This window comes from Pipistrellus kuhlii, unplaced genomic scaffold (assembly GCF_014108245.1).
Source record: "Pipistrellus kuhlii isolate mPipKuh1 unplaced genomic scaffold, mPipKuh1.p scaffold_m20_p_11, whole genome shotgun sequence".
Lineage (NCBI taxonomy): Eukaryota > Metazoa > Chordata > Mammalia > Chiroptera > Vespertilionidae > Pipistrellus > Pipistrellus kuhlii.
Window position 1 is genome coordinate 48508348 of NW_023425416.1, and position 10565 is coordinate 48518912.

A 10565-nucleotide genomic window follows, 5' to 3' on the forward strand; every position below is an offset into this window, starting at 1 on the left:
GTGCTGGGTTCTCCCTCGGGGCGCAGGGTCAGCTCCTCACGGCTCGCCTAACTCCATGGGGCTGTCGGTACTCAGAGCAGCCCACGCTTCCTGCACTGACACCCCACCCCACGTCTGCACCCTCTTCCCGAGGGATACATCCCTGTGGCTGCCATTGCGGAGGAAATCCTCTCTTGAGACCCCACCCCCTCAGTCAAAAGTGACTAGAAACACCCAGCACGGTCCCTGGGGTTCTCACTACAAGTTCTGGAAGCCCCGGATGGATGCCAGGTGCGGGCTGTGCAGATGCTAAGGAGCCGCTGCAGGCGCTGCTGGGACACTTGGCTGCAGCTGGTCCCTGCTCAGTGACACATGCCAGACAGGCCTCCCTAGCCCTCCCTCCATATCGCCCGCAAGCAGCCGAGCCCAGTTCCCTTATCTGGGGCGGCCAGGAGGCCCGGGGAATCAGAGGCGGGTCCAGGGGGAGGTGGAGGACTCGACAACTTCCTGGTTTCCTTCGAAGGCTGAGTCACAGCCTGGGGGTCCGGGGAGCCTTCCCGGGCTTTCCTTCAGCTCCTCCCGGAGCAGCCCCGCCTGGAGGCAGAGCGATCAGGGAGACGCGGTGGCTTCTCCTGCCCCTAGGGGTCAGGGCCGCCCGCTGGGCTGGCAGGAAGCCCGTGTCTCCAGTCCCAGGCCCGGCCCTGCGGGCTCGGCCAAGGGTAAGTCATCTGTGTATGTCACCAGCGAGGCCATGTGGGGCCTAGGATGCTTTCGCTTTTGCAGGCATTTGCTCCAGTCCTCCGAGAGGGGAACTCAGAGCTCCCAGCCTGTCACAGGACGCTGCCTGGGGGTGAGCCAGCTTCTCAGACCGGGGCTGGGACCCTGGCTCTGGGTTCTCCCGCACGGGAGCTCCTGTCTCTCTCTGTCTTACACATGGCCTGCATGGGGGCTCCTGTTTCTGCCCAGAGAATGAATGACGTTCTTAGAAGACGTGTCCTTACTTGCGTTTGCCCGGGGAGTGTCAGTCTCGGGTGCAGCAGCCCACGCGGTTTAAGGAGGGGCGGGATGGAGAAGCGTCTGTTTTCTTTCTCCTGGGCTGCAGACGTCCTCTGGCTCAAAGCGTGCTGCGCGGCCACTCACCTGTTTGCTGTTTCCCCCGGGGCCGGGCAGCTGTCTGCGATAACATCATCTCCCCTTTCTCCGTGCAGGGCAGCCCGGCGATGGCTAACTACACGGACGATGATGACTACGACGTCCTCATCATCTACGACCCTCTGCCTGACAACGAGACCCTCGAAAGGGACGGCGCCGAGCAATGCCCCCCGTACGACCCCGCCGTCCTCTCGGCCCAGCTGCTGCCTCAGCTCTTCACCACGGTGTTCCTGCTGGGCCTCCTGAGCAACATCTTGATGGTGTCCGTCCTGGCCAAATGCCACCGGCTCCGCCAGGTGGAGCACATCTACTTCCTGAACTTGGCCGCGTCTAATCTGTGCTCCTTGCTCACCTTGCCCATCCAGGCTCACGCCGCCTCCCACGGGGGCACCCTGAGCCACCCCACGTGCACAGTTCTCGTGGCCCTGTCCTCCGTGGGCCTGCACAGCCAGGCGCTGTTCAACGCCCTCCTGACTCTGCAGAGCTACCTGGTGTGTTTCAACGTGAGACACTTGTCCCCGGCAGCCAAGCGGAGGGCCTGCGGTGTCCTGGCCAGTGGCCTGGCCTGGCTGGCGGCTGCTCTGCTGGCGCTGCCCAAGGTTCTGCTGTGCACGGCTCAGGGGGCCAGCCTGGGGGCCAGGTGCCCCTGCAGCAGGCTTCCCTTCCTGCCGGGCCAGGGGATGGCCTGGCAGCCCTTTCTGACCTTGAAGGTGACTGTGGCGGGCCTTCTGGCCCCACTGCTGGTTTTTATCATTTGCCTTGTGCGGCTGGGAAAAACGCTGAGGAAGCCTGACCTTTTCCGGCTGGTTTTCGCCGTCGTGGTTGTTTTCCTTCTGATGTGGGGACCCTACAACGTGGCGCTGTTCCTGTCTACGTTCAAGGACTCCTTCTCCCTGCGGGACTGCGGGAGCCGCTACCTCCTGGACAGGAGCATCCAGGTGACGGGCATCATCGCCAGCACCCACTGCTGTGTGAGCCCGCTCCTCTACGTGCTCCTCAACAAGGCGTTCCAGAGGCGCCTGTGCCCTTGCTGCTGCTCACTTCCGCCCGCCGAGGACCCTGTACAAGATATGCCAGGGGACGAGTGTGACTGCTCCACTGAACTGTAAACCGGCTTCCATCAAGCTGGACAAATAAACATCGCTTTTGTGTCCTGGGTGCCTGGCTTTGTATATGTTTTGGCTACGGATGAACTGTGCGAACGCCCCACCTCCTCACCCCAATTTATATGTTGAGGCCCTAACCCTGTTATCTGGGCATAGGGGCATTGGGAGATCATTAGGGTTAGATGAGGTTATGAGGGTGGGGCCCTCGAGATGGGATTAGTGCCCTCAGAGGAAGAGACACCAGAGAGCTTCCTCATTGTTTTACTCGTGTGTCTATGAAATCCATACGGGGAGAAAAGGGGGAAGTGAGCATTGGATTTGTCTCAAGTGCTGGGCTAGGCTCTTTATAAAGGTGAGCTCATTCACACCTCACTTCCCAGCCATGGTGTGGGTGGAAATAGTCTCATTTCTCTGAGGAGGAAATGGAGGCTCTGAAATATCTCTCAGATCTCACAGCTACAGTGGCAGGGCTGGGACCCAAGCCTCGGTGTCATTTGCTCCAGAGCCCGTGCTGTGTCCAGCATGCCAAACTTCCAAATACTGGGCTAGAGCACATGAAGTGAATATGTACTTTTAAAACCAATTGGACCTCATTTCAAATGAGAAGTAACCCATTCTTCTATAGAAGCCATTTTTTACACACGTTTTCTTGCAGATCATTGAAAGAATGGCTCTCTGGAGGCTCTGGATAGGGGTGAAGGGACATGTTCTGTGGGAATTCCCTAGGTTTTCTTGGCTGCTCTCCCACTAGGCCCCCAGGCATCACCAACCTGTGAGCCTCCCATGTTTCCACTGCTTCTTTCCACTTTCACAATAGTAAGTGTACGATTAGGTTTAGAAATATTTAACACGGTGTGTGTTTTGTCCTTTTCAGTGAAACATACACCTCAGGCCTCAGCAGCCTGTGACTAAAACATCAGAAGTGATTGCCTGGGGAAATCCGGCGCCTGAGTTTTTGTTACATGGACCAAGGTGAGATGGCAGAGGAAATGCAGATGCCCATGGACCACAACCTTTCACCTCCACCATTGAGGAGGGAGGAAGAGGAGGTGACACTTGGGGAGACCCCATAGGAATACCGTTGATAGCAAGCACTGGGTCTTCCATATCTTAGTGGGGGGCTATGGATGAACTTTGCCCCCCCCCCCATTTATATTTTACAGCCCTAACCCCCAATGTGATGTTATTTGGGAGTAAGGACTTTAAGAGGTCATTTCAGTTAGATGAGTTTATGAGGGTGGGGCCCTCGAGATGGGATTAGTGCCCTCATAGGAAGAGACACCAGAAAGCTGCCTAATATTCTCCCATCATGTGAAGTGACAGTGAGAAGGTGGATATCTACAAGCCAGGAAGAGTACTGGCACCAGAACCTGGTCATTCTGGCACCCTGACCTTGGACTTCCAAGCCTCAAGGTCTGTGAGAAATCAATTTCTATTGTTTAAGACAGTGGGTGGCAAACTCATTCATCAACAGAGCCAAATATCAACAGTACAAGGATTGAAATTTCTTTTGAGAGTCAAAATTTTTAAACTTAAACTATATAGGTAGGTACATTGTTATTAACTTAATTAGGGTACTCCTAAGCTGGCCTCTGCTAAAAACTCAAGCGGCCAAAGAGCCGCAGGTGGCTCTCAAGCTGCAGTTTGCCGACCACTGGTTTAGGACACCCAGTCCACGGTATCCCATATGGCAGCCCAAGCAGATGAGCACAAGATTCCTCCAGAATGACATTAACTCCAAAATAAAAACACCATGAGATGTCAAAAGGGAGACCTCAGAAGACAGTGTCCCAGCAGATATAAAAGAGGGTTATGATGCTGAAGAAAAGGAGAAGGAAAGGGACAGAGACAGTTCCACACATTTAGACAAGTGGGTCTGGCCTCTCCACCTGCTTCTACCACATGTCAGAGGAAATGACATTATTTGCAGATGTTTACAGATGCAGCAATGAACTCAAAGAACAAATCCTGTCGGAATTTCCAGAATGAAAACATAGAGTGTACAGAGAATAAGGGGGATCTACTCTCTTACAGTGACTGAGGGTGAAATGGTTACTAAAAATCAGAACTTCGTGATGGATGTTTCAATTGCAACAGCCCACACCCATAAGTAGTGAGAATGTTAATAATTCAGTGAGATCTTCCTCCCATGTCAGGCAGTTATGATAAAGGTAAAAATAGCATGTGGCCCTAACCGGTTTGGCTCAGTGGATAGAGCATTGGACTGGGGACCAAAGGGTCCCCAGTTGGATGCTGGTCAAGGGCATGTATCTTGGTTGCAGGCTCCTCCCTGGCCCCGGCCCTGGTCAGGGCAGATACAGGATGCAATCAACCGATGTGCTTCTCTCACATGGATGTTTCTCTCTGTCTTTCCCTCTCTCTTTCACTCTTTCTAAAAATCAGTGGAAAAAATATCCTCGAGTGAGGATTAACCCAAACAAATAAAAACAAAACAATAACACACGCTTCTCTACAAGCAACCGCATTGGAAAACTAGCTAGCAACCAGTGAAAAGAGAAGGTGGGAGATGTATTCAGGATAAGCTGGCAGTGTTTCCGTTCTGACTATAAATTATTTCCTGATGCAAAAAAAAAAAAGTTCCTACCAGGTCCAGGTCATTCTGATTTGGGAGGATAATTGAAATCCCCTGAACAACCCTCTATTCACTTCGATTCTATTATTAGTGGACACAAATGGAACACATTTGAAAACAGGAAACAGGATTAATAATTAATATTGTGAACGAAAAAGCAGTAACATTTGAAGTTGAAAAAAAAAAAAATACAGGATGCCCAGTTAAATTTTATTTTCATTACACAACAAATCTTGTCTTTTCTCCCCCCCCCCCCCCCCCCCCCCCCGCAATGTGATGCAGTCACATGAGCCCACGTTATCTCCGGTCCTACCGGTAGAATTGCTCACCCTTTCCTGGCCTGAGGCTCCCCCCTACCCCCCCCCCCCCGCCCCCCGCTGAATTTCAGTAGAGCTTCGCCTCTGCAAAGTGCCTTCCCAGACATCTCATCGGCACCACAGACCAGTCTTTCAGAGGAGACCGAGCGTCATCTGCCTCATTTTAGAAAAGGGGAAACTGAGGCTTAAATGGCACAGTCCGGGCTTGTCACTCTCTGACATCAGTTCTCTTTCCTCTCCTGCCCATAGCCTGCACCCAGGACTTCCTCGCATGTCTGCAGGGCCCCGTGAGTTCCTGAATGTCACCGCACTGGGTTTTTTGTGACCGTCAGAAGGATTGAGGGAAGGCGGGTCCTCTGGCCCTGCTCCCCTCAGCGGCCCATTTATAGACACTGAGAAAAGCAAACTTCTTCCAAGAACTTTCTCTGGCACATCTAACAGAAGAAAATCTTTGATCCAAATTGTAGGCTCTGAGCCCCTTGATGTTGCCCTGGGCTTTGGCCTTGAGCCACTTCCCTGGAGGCCATGCTCAGGGGTGGGGGTGTCTTCCTGTGGGACTTAACATAAGCCATCTGGCCTCCCCGAGCCTCAGACAGCTGGGATAAGGCCCTGCCCTCTCAAGGCTGCTGGAGATCGGATGGTGGTTGGAGTTTTAGCTCAGGTCTGTCTCACGGTGAGTCCAGAGGGCCCTGAACCCATCTAATAGCTATGTCCCCAGTTACAGAACAAACACCCTCAGCAACGGACAGAATCCCTGCACTGATTCTCTGTGGAGTGAGGGCAGCCATGGGGGGGAAGCCATTGGGACTGCCTCTTCCTGACAAAATGCGATCAAACAAGACTGCACGTGCAGAGGAACTGCCGCAGGGACCGGGAAGATGCAGGAGGGCATCCCCATCCTAACGGCTGAGCTGGTTTGTGCAGAGCTGGGTGGATCTTGGAGAATGCCCGGGACCGCTGTGAATGTAACCAGGTGGGCTCTAGTTGCAGGGCCATTTCAGCTGTGGTTTCATTGCTGGGCCAAATCAGCATTTTGCCCCTGGACCTGGTGTGCAGTTGACTTATTTTTCCTCTTTCTTTTTTTTTTTTCTTCCCTAATCTTGCCAGTAAAGACCATCAGAAGCTGTTTGTTTTCAGCTGGCAAAGGAGAGCACTCTTCACCTCAGACCCCACCAAATGCCTGCAGATGGGAGGGCGGCCCCTCCGGGACCAGGGCAAGGCCCAGCACGCCAGTTGCTGTAGAAGCGACCCACGTGCTGTGTCTCTGGGCCCGAGATCCAACTAGCCAGCACCTCACAGACCTGCTTGGGCCGCCTCCACACGGTGTTTTGTGTTGGCCACAGGTACTCACAAGTAAAGCATGGTGTTGTTTTCGATGGTTTTAGAGGTTATATAAATAGCCTTGTTCTCATACTGTAAGTACTTCTGTTACCAGCTCCTTTTGCCTGGCACCAGGCTGTAAGCAGAGTAAGTTTCTGAATGGCCAAGCAAGGAAAGCCATGTAACTCTGCTGAATTGGTGAAATTATGTTTGACTGAAGCAATTTTTAAAAATGTGTCCAGAGAAGAAAAACTCCTGTAAGTCTGTTAAGCTTTCCACTGATGACAGTTGCTTGAAGAGTTGAGGACATTGAGAACAAAACCAATAGTTGTTCTTTAAAAAAAATGATGCAAGTGATTTTGAGGGGTTTTCCTTGGCTTTTGATGGGTCGACAGATGTTACAGATGCTGTCAATTGAGTCAATGGTGAGTCTGGAGTGGAGAATTGGCCTCCATAAACAGTCTGCATGCAGTAACTATGGGCAAAACTATTTTCAAAGAAATTGAAAAAAATACTAATTCAGAACAATCTGAAGTGAAGTCCTCAAAGATGTACAATAGTTACAACTGATGGTGGTTAAAATAGGTGCTAAGCAGAAAAAGACTTAGGTGGACACATTTACAAAGCTTTTGAAAATGGAAGGTGTTTAAAGTCTGTGATTTTTCATTAGTGGTACTTTGTGGAAAGTATGTCAGTTCATGGTGGGCATCAAACCATTAGTACCAACATGAACTTCATTGGCTCTCATGGCCTTACCCACCATTAGTTCTGTGGAATTTTTTTTCCAGAAATAAAAATTTAATGTCCTGACTCACCCCACCATACAGCAGTTTGGTGGCTTAGCACTGGGAAGCCATTTTATTATGATATTTTAGAGGTCAGGGCCAGGATTGACTTTTTTTTTTTTTTTTTTTTTTTTTTTTTTTTTAACAAGAAGGACTGTCCTTATCTACCTTGCAGAACACTGAATGGCTCTGAAAAATTAGATTTTTCTGCAAAATGTATTATGTTTCTTAATCAACTCAACCCAGGATAACAAGGCAAAATCACACCTATGTGTGAAACAGATGTGGCATTAAAGCGACTTAAAAACTAATGCTTGAGTCACAAGAAATGTCAGGCCACACTTCCGGTTCAATAAAAGTTCAGAGCTCAAACTACTGGCCCGGTGTTTTGCAGACCTCAGTGCAAGGCCTGTAGAGATTGCCGTAACTCAAAGTCAGCTTGTAGAATTGCTGAAGCGCATCCATCTAGTCTTCGTTTGGAAGCCGTGTGCCAGCAAATGGCATGGCAGCTCAGAGGTAAACATCGCAAGAGAAGGGCCTAATGCCGTGGTTGGCAAACTATGACTTGCCAGCCACATGTGGCTCTTTGGCCTCTGGAGTGTGGCTCTTCCACAAAATATCACGGCCTGGGCGAGTCTATTTTGAAGAAGTGGTTTTAGGAGAAGTTTAAGTTTTAAAAATGTGGCTCTCAAAAGAAATTTTAATCGTTGTACTATTGATATTTGGCTCTGTTGACTAATGAGTTTGCCGACCACTGAAAAGGCAATGCAGTAAATTTCTTTCAGGCAATAAAATTAAGTCATATGCTTGCAGACTGATATCAGTATTGGGCAGCACCTATCAGAAAATTCATCTTCAAGAATGAAACATGTACAATTTCATTCATACAACAGCATCCAGATGAGAGGCATCCACAGATCAATATTAAGCAATGAGCATTTGCAGTCAATTTTAATAATCAAGAATACTCATTTTGAACTCCAATTAAGCAAAATTTTACCCTCCAAAGAAGAATTTCATTCTTCTCATTAGTTGACCTGCATTACCAAAACAAAATAAAAAAATTGTACTCAGATCATGAGTCTACACTAATACTTCCCACAGCAGTCCAGCCCATAGGTTTTGCCTTGCTTTCCCCATTACATACTTCCATCCTCCTTCCTTCTCTCAGTTACTCTGAGTCTCAGAAACATCAACACATTTACTCATGTTCTTGATCCTACCCACCATCAGAGGTTTCAGCATTATTATGCCCATACCAGTTGGAGTTCCCGTTAGACAGAAGAATTATAAGGACATGCACCCAAACCAGTCCTAGAGACATGGCCTGGAGCCGGGGCATGAAGTCATTGCTGGGCCAGGGCGAGTTATTGGTGGTTCAAGGTAAAGTCATGGCCCAGCCAGTGTGGCTCAGTGGTTGAGTGTTGACCTATGTATGACACATGCCTGGGTTGAGGGCTGGATTCCCACTGTGTGGCATGCAGGAGGCCGCCGATCAATGATTCTCTCTCATCACTGATGTTTCTCTCTCTCTCTCTCTCTCTCTCTCTCTCTCTCTCTCTCTCTCTCTCTCTCTCTCTCTTTCTCTCTCTCCCTCTCCCCTCCTCCAGCAGGGCTCCACACCCACATTTTCTCTTTTAAATAGAAAGCTGTGGGGCCTGACGGGGGGTGTCTGAGATGAACGTGAACGACTCCCCAGGGAGCCCTGTGGTGAAGCCGCCGCGTGGTTCTGTGGATGGGGAAGTGGCACCGATGTGAGAGAAGTTGTGAAATATGCAGAAGTCATTGGGAGAGCAAAGGAGGGGCCGGGCTACCCTGTCGCTGGTCAGTGTGTGTCTCTGTGGTGGCCGTGCAGCTGTGCAGGTGGAGCCCTGCCTACAGCATCCAGATGAGGGGCATCCAGGGACCAAAATCCAACCCACCGGCTCAGCAGGCCGCCATCCCTGGGAGGGGCTGTGCATACCCGGGAAAGGGGCGCCTCCTTTGGACTTTGCCCAGAGGCCTCTATGGGCTGGCAGGGCCGCCCTCTGACTGCTCTCGGACCAGCCACCACGACGGGCTTTGCAGCCGCTTCTTCTAACACCTCTCCCCAGCTCCACCACACACCCCCCCCTGGTCCTGCATGGGCGTCCTGTGTGGGATTCTCAGTGGGTCAGTTTGTCTGAAGACTCTTGACCTGTATGGAAGGTCAATTCCACCTCAGGGAGGATGAGGAAGGTGTGACTTCCTCTGACCAGGTCAGACTCAGAAAAGAGGGGGCGCCTCTACCCCATGTTCTCGGTTCTGTACAGCAGGGCTGGGCCACCCTCCCTGGAGGCGGAGGTGGAGAGAAGGGCAGCGTGGGAGCGGCTGGTCCCGCCCTGTGTTTGCTTCCCTTGGAGCAAAGCCTGCTGGGACACGAGTGGTCTCGCCTGGAGGTCATCTTTGCTTTGCCCGGTCTTCCTGCCCCCCCTCTCTGGTACTAGAGGATGGGGTATGACCAGGAAATGGCCACCTCAGGCTCTCTTCCGACTCAGAGAGGAGGAAACAGGAAGTTCAGGCTGTTTATTGGATTTTGGTTTTGTTTGTTTCTGAACTTCGCAGTTAAAGCAGCACAACCAGCCTCTAGAAAATTCAACATCTCAGACAAAGGGCCTGGAGCAGAACATCGGCCCAGAGTGCATTTCATTCTGGGCTTGGGAGGCTGAAGGGCCAGCATCCAGAAGGTCAGGTTACATTCCTGGCTCTGTCGGCGGTGGTCCCTCCTCCGATGGAGGAGGCAGATAGAGGAGGCAGAACCTCCCAGGACCACTCCTGGCAGGGGAGCTGCAGGGGGAAGGTGCGGGTGGTCTGGTGCGTCTATGGCCCTGCCCTGGCAGAGGAGAGAAGACGGGAGCGGACTGCTACTGCGTGGAATGCAGGCACGCGCTCCCCTTGCAGTCGGTAAGGAACTTGGGGTTGCAGATGAGAGAGCGCGGCCTGCACTCAGCTCAGCGTGAGAAGGAAAGGCTGCCAGCGAAGGCCTGGTGGGGGGTCAGGGCTTTGAACTTCCTGGCCTGGGCAGGGAGCGGCTGGAGACAGAAGCATCTGAGTGGCTTAAGGGCTCCGCACCCACATTTCCAACCTTCGCAGGAGCATGAACTCCACTGAGAGCTGTCACTGGGAATGTGGTGTCTAGTACCCCCTCCCCTCCACACACACACCCCAGGCTATGACACAGATCTCAGCAGCCTTTCCGCGGGACCCTTCTCCTGTTAAACCAAGACCACAGGCTGGGCCCTCCGATGACTGGGAACTTTCACTGTTGACCCCGGGAAAGCTGAAGCTGAGGAAA

General features: G+C 51.6%; 1 protein-coding gene across 2 annotated transcripts; it reads left to right on the forward strand.

Moving 5' to 3' along the window:
• The first annotated feature begins 67 nt into the window (after positions 1-67).
• On the forward strand, positions 68-2288 carry LOC118715588 (chemokine C-C motif receptor-like 2). 2 transcript variants are annotated; one of them, XM_045579502.1, is made up of 2 exons: positions 68-698; positions 1188-2288. In XM_045579502.1, the coding sequence occupies exons 1-2, from the start codon at positions 264-266 to the stop codon at positions 2238-2240; spliced, it is 1488 nt and encodes a 495-aa protein (XP_045435458.1). In that variant the 5' UTR covers positions 68-263; the 3' UTR covers positions 2241-2288. The 2 variants fall into 2 exon arrangements, with proteins under 2 accessions (XP_045435458.1, XP_036287983.2); XM_036432090.2 differs by lacking the exon at positions 68-698 and adding an exon at positions 705-829.
• The last annotated feature ends 8277 nt before the right edge of the window (positions 2289-10565 follow it).